Source organism: Miniopterus natalensis, chromosome X (assembly GCF_054644295.1).
Source record: "Miniopterus natalensis isolate mMinNat1 chromosome X, mMinNat1.hap1, whole genome shotgun sequence".
Lineage (NCBI taxonomy): Eukaryota > Metazoa > Chordata > Mammalia > Chiroptera > Miniopteridae > Miniopterus > Miniopterus natalensis.
In genome coordinates, this window is record NC_142103.1 from 103,709,196 (window position 1) to 103,721,385 (window position 12,190).

The 12,190-nt window shown below is 46.5% G+C and overlaps 1 protein-coding gene across 1 annotated transcript in view; it reads right to left on the reverse strand.

Moving 5' to 3' along the window:
* The window catches only part of WWC3 (WWC family member 3), a 93,248-nt gene that overhangs the window by 60,872 nt on the left and 20,186 nt on the right, over positions 1-12,190 (reverse strand). The window contains exon 2 of the mRNA XM_087813300.1: positions 3,506-3,615. Within this exon, the coding sequence (XP_087669426.1) occupies positions 3,506-3,615 (110 nt within the window). The remainder of the gene's footprint in view (positions 1-3,505; positions 3,616-12,190) is intronic.

Consider the following 12,190-nt stretch of genomic DNA (forward strand, 5'->3'; position numbering starts at 1 on the left):
ACACACGCCCAGGAGTGCTTGCTAGCATGTTTCAATAAGTTCTCCTTTGAAACGCCTTCCCTCCAACACCCCTTACCATCCTTTCACACTGCCACCCCAGGGCCCTCCCAGAAGCCTCTCCAGGCCTTAAAAGCTCACACAGGGAAATAAGAAACTAAAAAATCAACAAGAAGTAGAGCCTTGCCCTAGCCCCGGAGTTCAGATTCAGCAGGCCTGGGGCAGCAGTCAGCACTGTCTGTAACTGCCTGGCATCTCTGACACTTGTTTAGCTGTGGTACCCACTGCGCCCACTGGCATCGTTCGCACTCTGTCCAGTGTGCTGGAGGGTCCCGGGCACCTCAAAGGTGGTCAACCCTGGACCCCTCTGGCCCCTTACCCTACTGTCAACCTGCACAGTCCAGTTTAACGTAGCAGGCCTCCTCAGCTGCTGTGTCTTTTGAAAGCTGTGCTATCAAGAGTTGGATTCTCAGGGGCCAGTTTTCTGGAATGAGGTCTTTGGCCCCTTATGCACAAATTATTACAACAATAACCTTTCTTGTTCCTGAAAAAATAAAAGAGATGGGTTCTCTGAAGGTCCCAGAGGGAAGAGGCAGTATGACCCGCATGCCCCATGGTGCTGGCTCATCCCAGTTATGCTCACAGTGGCATTAAGAAAGTCCTAATGTCTAGAGTGTCCTGTCGAGTCCTCGAGGGTGGAGGCTGGGTCTCACTTTCCTACATCCCCAGGGCCTACAGACTGGCCAGAACAGAGAAGTGCTCTCTAACACTTGCTGTGACTCAGCACGCGGGGGGGGGGGGGGGGGCATGGAGGGATGAGCAAGCTGAGTTTACAAGAGACAAGCCAGAACAGATCCCCGCCTCAGCCACAGGCAGGCAGGCTTTCCAGAAAGGTTGTGTAAGGCAGATGCCTGTGCTGTTCAGTCATACCACCTGCCCCAGGAGGCCAGAGCCTGGGGTGAAGCCCGCTGTGCGCAAGCCCAAAGCACAGCAACCTGGCGGAGCAGCCTCACCTGTGGGAGTGGCTTTAGCCTGTGGGAACTGCCCTCCCTTATGGGAGCAGCCCTCCCCTGTGGGCGTGGCTCTCCCTTGGGGGAGTGACCCTCAGCTGTGGGAACTGCCCTCACCTGTGGGAGTGGCCCTACCCTGTGGGAGTGGCCCTCCTGTGGGAACTGCCCTTACCTGTGGGAGTGGCCCAAACCTGTGGGAACTGCCCTTACCTGTGGGAGCTGCCTTCACCTGTGGGAGTGGCCCTCTCCTGTGGGAGCTGCTTTCACCTGTGGGAGCTGCCTTCACCTGTGGGAGTGGCCCTCACCTGTGGGAACTGCCCTCCCCTGTGGGAGCAGCCCTCACCTGTGGGAGCTCCCACCAGCACCTGGAAAAGCAAGCTCAGACACCCCAAACACACACAGACTCAAGGCACTGGGTCAGCCAAGGTGGTGGATCCACCTAGATAGAGGCCCTCTTGCTACCCAGATACCTGCTTAGGAGGCCAGGGCTGTACTGATCCTGAGTACCCAATCTTTGGGTAAGAGCCATACTAGCGTGCAAGGCCGAGTGCCACGTATCAGGAACTCCACTGCCCCAGGACTGCCCCAGGAAGCCTGGCCAGTCAGGTTTCTTTTTTTTCCCAACTTTTTATTATCTGATTCAATGCACATAAAATTAAATTTCAATAAATATAATTAGAACAAACAGAAAAGGGAAAGAGAAAAATAACAATTAAAAAAACTGTTGTTCATTGAAAATGTGCACTTAAGATTAATATAATTTCTGTGTCATTTTTTGTTCTTCCATTGTAATTGAAGAAATTATGAGTGAATAGGTAGTTCTGTAGAGTAGACTATTTTTGGGTATACTTTAAATAAATACCATGCAGATTGGTATTTTTAAGTTTTTAATGTGATAAAATTAGTCTGTTTGTTCCTTGCCTATCTGACCAGAGTGGACTGAACAATGCTACCCTCAGGGACTGATATGTATCTAAACTGCTCCTATGTTCTGTTCTTTCTTGTTTCTTATTTTTCAATTACAGTTGACATTCAATATTATTCTGTATTAGTTTCAGATGAAATATCAGGGGAACCACTCTGTAAAGTACATGGCTGCCATTCAGGAGGTGAGTCGGCAAGTGACAATGAAGGAGTTGGCCCTAAAGACACCTGGGCAGATCACACTAAGGGGCTATGCAGAGCCATGGAACCAGAGTGAAGAAAGAGCTTTAAAGTCACTCTGTGGTAGGCCTGGTGCACCCTCAGGCCCTCCCAGCTGCCCTGCACTTAACAAAACAGAGGACAGAAACACAATAAAGGGAAGCCATGCTTCATGTCCCCAGCAGTAAAAAATGACAATGACAGAAACACTAGAATGAAAATGGGAGAGAACAAGAAAGTGTGGCTCTGAGAGAGAAATGGCTCCCCGGGTGCTTCCTCATCGAGGAAGGCTGAGGAAGAGGCAGAAAGCCAAGAGGGCGGGGTGGAGAACAGATCCAGAATGAAATGGGGCCTGTGAAGGAAGCAGGGCGGGTCGCCTTCGGCACTCCTGACATTTGGGGTGGGCTCATTCTCTTGTGGGGCTGTTCTATGCACTGTAGGAAGTTTAGCAGTGCCCCTGGCCTCTACCCACTAGATGCAGCAGCACCTCTGCCATGCATGACAATCAAGTATTAGCAGATATTACTAAGTTTCCCTGGGAGGCAAAATCAGCCCCGGTGAGAACCACTGCTCTAAGCAGTTCTACAAATGCGGCAGGCATGGCTAAGGACCCAGGATTTTAGCTGTAGTCTTTACAACATTTCCTCCCATCACACAGACTAAAAAGGTTTGGTGAGTTCAATTTAAACGTATAAGCCAAAATGACGTTATGGCAACCACTTGGGTAGTTCATTGTACCAATAATATGTAAGATCCACTTTGCAAAAATCAACCTTCTCATTGTGAGAGGTATTTCTAGTTCCAAACTAATTGCTGGGAAGTGTATTCCTTATATTAGACACTAAACCCCCCCATCAGCCCTGGTCAGATTGGCTCAGTGGTTAGAGCGTCGGCCACGGACTGAAGGGTCCCAGGTTGGATTCCAGCCAAGGGCACGTACCTAGATCCCTGGCCCCGGTCAGGGTACATGTGGGAAGCAACCAATCGATGTGTCTCTCTCACATTGATGCTTCTCTCTCTCTCTCTTCCTCTCTCTCTCCCGTTCTCCCTCCCCCTTCCACTCTCAATTAAAAGCAATGGAAAAAATATCCTCAGGTGAGGATTTAAAATAAAAACCCTCCATCAGACATCTGCCATGCAGTCCTGAGTAGCATACAAGCAAGTTAGCTACATAACTGCTTCGCTTTTTGAAGAACTCAGCTAATGAAACCTTCAGGTTATATTTATGAAATCCAGTTGAATGCTGCATTGGGCAGTAAAGGTGGTTTTGCTTTACAAAAAGAGTTTTTAGCATCCTTGAGGTCAACATGAAAACTCATTCACACATAATGACTCAGTTGTGGCACTCTACTTACTATTAATGTGGTCCATGTAATAAATTCCAATTTGTTTATCATACACCGTTTCCCATCCCAAAGGAAGTTCATCCCCAACACAATCGGCAAAGGTCAATGGCTTTGTTATCCTGCAAAACAAAATTATAAAAGGAAATTTCAAAATCAGGTCAATTTCGTGTGAGTTTGCTGAATCGACTCTAGAATCAGGTTTTAATACATAATTATATATTATCTTATCTAACTGGCTGGTTTTGCCCCAACTTTGGGTTGGAAAATTAAATCACCGGCTTTGCCCTAAGCAATAATCAGTAAAAATATCAGCACACTCACAGTTAAAAGCATTATTATCTCAAAGTGCAACTTAAATACCAGGGAAAACAGATATTGAAAGTTACAAAACAGGTAAGACAAGCATCTTCCTCCAAGCAGTGTTTAATGAGGTGATGACAGGGGAATGTGGCTCTTCCAGGGGACAGCAGCTCCGCTTTGTTCTCATTCCCTGCGAAATGTCCCCCTCCCAACCTTCTATCCAGTACAGCTTCCATCTGTCCAAAATGGAATCTTTCTATGACCGATGATGATCAGTTAAGGAGTTAAATATTAACCACTGACCAAATGCGAAAATCCAAACAGGCATGGTAACAATACGAGGACATGCCTACTGAATACTGCCTAGGCGCCTGATACAGTAGGAATCAAGATGGCAAAGGGTCCTTTTCATTTTCTGGAGAAAAACAACAAAAGCACATTGTCTGCACACCTCTCTCCTTGAAGTAAAGCTGATTAAAAACCTTGGCTTGACACAGATAGATAAAGGAAAGGTTTCCAGATGGGCTTCTTTATAAGTATAACTCTCCCCTTCCCCACACCCCATGATCACACTGATTGACAAGACAGCTCTTGTATAAAATGGGCCACACCTATAATTGTCTAAGTCGGGGCTGCTATCTATTCGGGAGTCTGTATAAATGCACACTGACTGGCACGCATGGGAATCCGATAACCTAAATTTCACTAACTCAAATCCTCCCACATCCTCTGCTCAAGTCCCTGGCCTGAGGAAAGTGAGACTGCACAACCACAGGAAACCCCACAAGACCACTATAAGTTTTGAACATGTTATTCCCCCAAACTGGTTCAGCGACAAGGCTTTGTCTCTCCCAGTAGCATTTAGAAATTGATGAACAGCATCAGAATGGCACTGATCAGAATTTATCTTCATTTTAAACATATGGTTTTAAGAAATTAGCGTCAATATCAAGACAGAAATACACAGATGGTGAAACATGCTGCTGACTTCCTCTCAAACACGATGCACTCAAGACCCTACAACATCAAGCACGGAGTTTGCATGGTCACCCACAGAATCGGTGCCTTGAAGCGAGCCGATGAGGAGTCATGCCTGTCGGTCTCCGCACCCACAGGAAAATGAACAAGTCCTTGCTGCTGGTCTCATCAGTCCACAGGGCCCACATTTGGGGCTCGTTTACTCTCCCTTGACAGCAGCTTGGACAGTGATGAGGTTTCCTAGCTCTCTAAGACAGAAGTGGTAAACTAGAAGGCAAGGACGGGGATCCCATGCAGCAAAGGGGGCAGCTGACAGCAGAGAGCAGATAAGCCCACTCACTGGATTCATCCACCACACTGTGAAATACACTCACCTGCAGCAATTTCTTAAACAGTTAAACAAAGAATTTCCATATGACCCAGCAATTCTATGCCTAGGTGTATACCCAAGAGAAATGGAAACATGCCCACACAAAACAATGTCCATACCAGCATTACTCACAACAGCCAAAGGTGAAAACAACTAAGGGCCATCAACTGATGAATGGATACATAAAACACAGCCTAGCCACATAATGGAACATTATTCAGCCATAAAAAGAATAAAGTACTGACACATGCTACAACATGGAGGGACCTTGAAGTCATTGGACTGAGTTAAAGAAGCCAGGTACAAAAAGGCCATGTGCTGTGTGGTTCAACCTATAAGACATGTCCAAAACAGGCAAATCCATAGTCAGACAGTACCAGTGGTTGCCAGGGGCTGAGGGAGAGAGGGAATGCGAGTGAGTGCTAACGGGTATGGGCTTCCTTGGGGGTGATAAAAAGTTCTGGAGCTAGATAGTGGTGATGGTTGCACAACTTTGTGAATATACTAAAAATGAATAAACTGTACACTTTAAACGGTGAATTTTATAACATGAGAATTATATTTCAATTTTCAAAACTATGATGAAAGGAGCATCTCTGTGTATAAAGCTCATCATCTATATTTATAATTACTTTTTTCAAAAGATTCCCAGAAAAATTTACAAGGTCAAGGATGTGAAGCTCCTTTCTCCATATCTTAAATTTAATGTAAAAAATCCAGACAGTAAAGTGTAAAGAAAAGGAGATGAAGTCACCTATAATCCAGAAACCCTGGATTCATACTTTAGCTTCTTCTCTCTCCATTTCCTACATATATCCTCAGCTGGTATCATACTTGATACAATTGTATCATACTTGATACAATTTCATACACTGATTTCTTTCATTTGTATATTTCTTCAGGCCCTTTAACTCTTTGTCAGCAGCGCCGTCTATCATTTTGGAATCTTCCATTATGTGCAGTAAACCATAATTTACTTACCAGGCACCTCAAGTCATCTATTTAGGCAGGTTCCAATTTTCTGCTCTTTATTGTAAGGAATGAATATGAGCTTATTGTAAATGCCTGACATATATTGCCAAGATGCCTGACCATCAGCATACACACCTCCCAGTGAAATAAGTGACAGTCTTTTTCATCACCCTCTGGGAGATCTTGAACACATTTGTTCAAGGGCTCAGAATCAATCCATATGGCACAAGCACACTTTCCTTTCAAGGAACAAGCTGGTAGGGAGTACAGTGTTAGTTCAAGAGCATTTTCAGGAAGTGGGGGAGTTGGGAAAACATGGTAAGCAATGAACTAATGAGCAGGGTACACACTGATGCCACCCTTCAAAGCGTGCTCTAATATTGTATCTTACAAAGACCCTTGTGATTATATTGGGCCCACCTGAATAATTTGGAATAATTTCCCCGTTACAAGATTCTTTAGTTAGTCACATTTGCAAAGTCCCTTCAGCCACGTAAGGTAACATTCAGCCCGGCCGGGCATGGTTTAGCGGCTGAGCATCGACTTGGGATCCAGGAGATCGGGGTTCGATTCCTGGTCAGGGCACATGCCCGGGTTGCGGGCTCAATCCCCAGTCAGGGGCGTGCAGGAGGCAGCCGATCAATGACTGTTTCTATCTCTCTCTCCCTCTCCTTTCCTCTCTCTGAAATCAATAAAGATATATTTTTTAAAAAACAAAACAAACATTCACCAGTTCCAGTCCTCATCAGGACATAGACATCTTGGGAGGCCATCATTCTGCCAACTACAGACAGCCACTGGGGAGGTTGCAGGGCCAGAGAGGCTGGGCAGAGCAATGGATGGCAGTCCAGCGACTCAAAGACCATGCCCTGCCTCCTGGCAAGGCTCAGGGCCTGGGATATCTGACATCAGTTACACCAAACTACAGAAAATTAGAGGTGGGCAGCAGACAGTGAGAGTAGAGAGAAAAGTATAAACACTGATTCTTAACACACTTTCTTTATCAAAAACAGGCCAGGGCAAGCCGATGGCACGTGCACTGCACTCTCCAGTCTCCTGGGACAAGATGACCTTCATATTTCCAATTCCTGCTTGTTTTCAACATGCTATTCAGAGAGGATACTCTTCGTCCCAATTTCAGTCCCAAAGCAGTCTTTGAGAAATGATAATGACTTCCTGCACTTCTTCTAACATACCTGACTCACAGTGAGTTGCAGAGCCCACAGAACATGGACAGAGTCTGTTTGGAGTTACTTATGCAGTGGATTGGGCCTCATTTGCTGTGCTAGTTGCTTCCCCAACTTCAATGGCATAATATCGACACCAGCGAGCCAGGCTTCTCACTTAGCACTGAGCAGGTCCCTGAACTCCCTGAACTTGCACTAAAACACTGATAAGCACAGTCCGGGACTTTCAGCAGATTCCCGGAGATGGTAATTACCCCCAAAAAACAAAGTTGAGAAGCTCTTTTAGAAAGATTCCTCATTTCTCTGTCAAGTTTAAAAGAGCAGTCAATGTACCACAAACCTGCCACATGTGTCCTGAAAAGTCATGAATAATCACAACATTTATGTTTTAAGTACAGACACTTAGTTGGAAAACATGTATACACTGGCTTGTCAATTGTCATCAAGTCCCAATTCTAGAATTTAGGGTAAAGAGTCATCACACCTAGAACTCAGTCCAAACATTGCAATTGACATTTCAGTGTATTAACGTAGCACGAGGGACCCGATTTTCGTGATAAGAGTCTTAGAATCATTCTTGAATTACATTCGTGATTTCTGTGTGAAAAGACTGTTTTCTTGAGAATTAAAAAAAAATAAAATTATACATTCTCAGTCTTTTCACCAACTCCAATAGAAAGCTAACAGTTGCGGTTCACAGACAAATTCCCAGACTAATCTGAAGAACAAACAGCAAAGACATTTCAAGGGAAGAGAAGACATGGAGGTTTTTATGAATGGCAGTGTAGCCATGAGACAAATGACCACAGAGAATGGGACATGGGTGAATCCCTTCCCCTGAGTATCCCAAAACTGAATTTGCAGGAGACCTCCAGTCTCCAAGGCCTGGATTCAAAAACAAAGGTGCTTTAAGTATTGACAAGTTTCACCACTATCCTTTATGCCTCAACCAGGTAAATCTTACTCTGATTTTTCTAAGTGTCATTCCTGGGAACAAAACCTCATTTGGGGATGCACTTGTCTTCCTAAGCCTCCACAGGCAAAGCCAGGGGCCAACATGTTCTGAGGGGCACAGCTTTGCACAGTGGAGAAACAGGCCAGCTAACCTGAAGGGAGATGGATGGTAGAGTCTGTTCACAGTCAACTCACCCAAGTTTGAGGGTCAATGTTGCTGATAATTCAATGGGGAAATTAACCAGGTCACAAAGCCCCACTTCAAAGCATGGCAAATGCATCTTTTAATAGTTACAATAAAACGTTCATGCCCGATCAGTTGAGCCAATATTTACCCAAAGTGATGAAGGAGCAACAATGCTAGCACTGCCACCAAACCCCTGCTTCATTTTCCTCCTGGGCACACAGAAATATCACATCTCCCAGCTTCCTGGGCAGCGGAGTGGAACCATGTGGCCGGGCTCTAGTCAATAGGCTGTGGAGGGCAGAGGTAATGTACACCCCACACCCCTTCCAGGCTTGTCCCCGAAGCTTCCTGCAGGACCCTCCATGCCCTCTCTCTAACCTTTCCTTGTCAGCCAAAAACAGGCAAACCAGTAGAGGATGGCCGCTAGGGGCTGCATATTTGTGTGCCCCCAAATTCATATATTGAAATCCTAATGCCCAATATGATGGTATTGGAAAGCATGTCACCCGGCAGGATCCCTCAGTCACAAAAATAACAAAAAAAAATAATTTCTCATCAAGCCCATCAAGTACACAGTCCTGAAAACACTGTGCTCATTTCCACACATAAACTCTAACATTGTAACTTAGAATAAAATAAAGACATTCTCTGGCCCAGTTTTGGAAAGGAAGCTGTCTTTTCTTTGGCCAGCCTCAGCACTTTCTCTCTCCTCTACTCCTGGGACATTTATTAGGACTATAAGTGGTTATCTATTTACATCGCATCTCCCTTAATGTTTGCTACTTCTGGGCAAGAATGGCACCTCCTCCAGCTGAGCACCCCAGCAGGTGCTCCACTGCAAACACAGGGTGAACCGCAGACTTGACCTGCTCCGTGGCGAGTGGGGTCTGCCACCAAATCTATGTCTACGGCAGCTCTAGAGCTGAGTTGGGTGGTGCTGTCTTAAAAGTATATATGCTCGTGAGCATGTGTGTAGATCTGAGGCTTGAGGGACTGGATCTGAGGGAAGAGCCTGTGCAGGCTGGAGGGTCCTCGCCAGGAGACCCCAAAGTCAGCTCTGGGCCTTCCAATATTCTGCAGCTGCCCGCCTTCAGTAGCCAGTCTCCTCCAGATGGACTGGGTGGGTCCTCCTTCCTGGGCTCCAGACTCGAGGAAGCTGGCCACCAGGGAGAACCCCAGCCACAGCAGTTCATCCAACAGGGAGGGTGGAGAAATGATGACTCCCAGGAGAGTCTGACTTCTGGAAGTTGCCTTTCCAAGGAGGAAGCACACAAGCCAGTGTTCCAATACACACACACACACACACACACACACACACACACACACACACAATGCAGATCAGTGGTTATTGGGGAGTGGAACAGGGAAGGGGACATGGGGGAGATGATGGGAGATGGGAATGTTCTAAAAACAGATCATGGTGATGGTCGACCAGCTATGTACATTTACTAAAACTCATCAAACTCTGCGAAAATGGGTGAATTGTATGCCATGTAAATTACACTTCACTAAGCTGTGTTAAAGATACACACACACTGAGGTTCCTAGTAAGTACTATGAAACACTTGGGAGGAGAAAACAATCAGAAAACTCAGGTGCTGTCGCTAGCTTCACTGCCACCTCACTTACGTTAAGCTATCACATGCAACTGGCGATTTTGATCCACAAATTCCAAATCACACTGTCATGAAACTGTGCTTTTGGTTGTGTGGGACACGAAATGGTCTCCTTCCTTTTGGAAGCAGTCAGCGTATTTGCAAAGGCCATGCTCCAGGATATACCCGCAGGTGGACGCATCCAGTCACAGAGCACCGAAGTGGGTCCCAGCCCTGGGCAAAGCCCGCACTGCACTCGGCCGGACAAGGAAAGTTTCCTTTAAGCAGCACCACAATTTTCAAAGGTGCAGCCATTATCACCACCCCCACTTTCCCGAGGAGGAAGCTGAGCTCAGGGATGCACATCTGAGGTGGCAAGTCCTGGCCACAGGAGTGGGCAGTGGACTCGGAAGAATCTTGAACGGGTCCCCAGGGCTCTCTGCACCCCCACTGAACTCGGGGAGGAACTTTCAAGCAAAAATTAATAGGTTCCGGTCCAGCCGGGCATGGCTCAGCGGTTGAGCATCGACCTAGGATTCAGGAGATCAGGGCCCAATTCCCGGTCAGGGCACATGCCCGGGTTGCGGGCTGCAGCCGATCAATGACTTTCTCATCATTGATGTTTCTACCTCCCCTCTTCCTCTCCCTTCCTCTCTCTGAAATCAATAAAGATAACTTAAAAAAAGAAATTAATAGGTTCCAAGAGGCAATCAGGCAAGGAACCACTACCCTGAGGAAAACACTAGGAATAAAGATGCAGCAGGATTGCTATAAGAATAAGCAGATATGTACCATTTTCTGCTTTTTAATCTTTTGTTATCTCCCTGCCCTCCTGACCAATTTCTACTGATTGCTCTGATCAGGTACAGGGGGTAAGTTCATGACCACCACCAAGTTCATATGGCCTAAATGCTAGCTGAGCATCTCAACATAGTCCTTTAAAATAAAATGCATCATTAGAAAAGTTTGGTTCTCAACTTACTACTGAATATAAAGGACAGGAGGGGATATTTAAAAGTTAAAATGGGAAGTTTTAAGGAAAAATTTAGGGGGGAAAGAGACAAATAGCAACAATTGATGGGAGAAGTAAATTCAGCTGAAATGCGGGAGGAAAATGGGCCTGGCCAAGGGGAGCGAAGAGCCCGACAATCACATTCTTTAGAAATGCCATCACAGGGGGAGGCAACCCAGGATGGTTCTGGTCATCTGTTCAGACAAGCAGCACACAGCAGTGGCAACGTCACAGTCCTCTGGGCTCTGTGATCTGTTTCAGCTTTGCGAATAGTGCCAAGATCGAGCTCTCCCCTGTGTGTTGTACCCAGTTGCAGAAAGACCCGCACAAGGCTTCTAAGAGTAAAAGCAAAGGGATTTTATCACCCACCCTTTTCTGCATTAATTAACTCTCCCAGCCCACCTCTCAAACACAACTTTCAGCAGTCACTTAATCTGTTTTCTTTTTGGCAGGAGAATTCCACTCTTTATAGATGCATCTCTGCATACATCACCAACTGAATCCATGAACAAAGGCACAGGGGAAAATGCCTGAACATCTAAGACACTCAGTCATCCATCAAGCTCATGAGAAGTAACACGCGCCAGGCAAGGAAAGCTTGCAGGGACAGCGGTTCTTTTAGGTCTTGGATCTCTCTGGGAACCTGAGATAAGCTGTCAATCTCCTCCCTAGAAAAATGTGCCTACACATACACCCAAAATGCTGCCCTCACATATGCGCAAAATGCTGCCAGTCCGGCAAGTCCAGTTTTGAGATGCCTGTTCCTAGCTCCCCGCCCAGGGGAAGAGGCACCAGGTAGGGAGCACAGCTCCTGGGGGAAGGGCTGGTTTTACCAGTGGTGGGGTCAAGGTCTCAAACCCACCCAGGAAAGAGCATCAAAGCCACTTCTAACCTGCCCTGGGAGGGCAGACGATGACACTGATGGATTGTGGACCTGTCTTGGCCCCATGCAGGTGGAGAGGGTGAGCAGGGCAAAAAGAAGCCTCCCCCCAGCCCCCTGAAGGCACGGGCTGTCATGACAAAGAGCAGGGCATGGGAGGCAGGGCGTGCTATCATCAGATCTGCTTTGGAGAAAGATCCTTTAGGCTGCAGAGAAAGTGGATAGCAGGGAGAGGGACTGGACGTGTGGGCAGGAAATG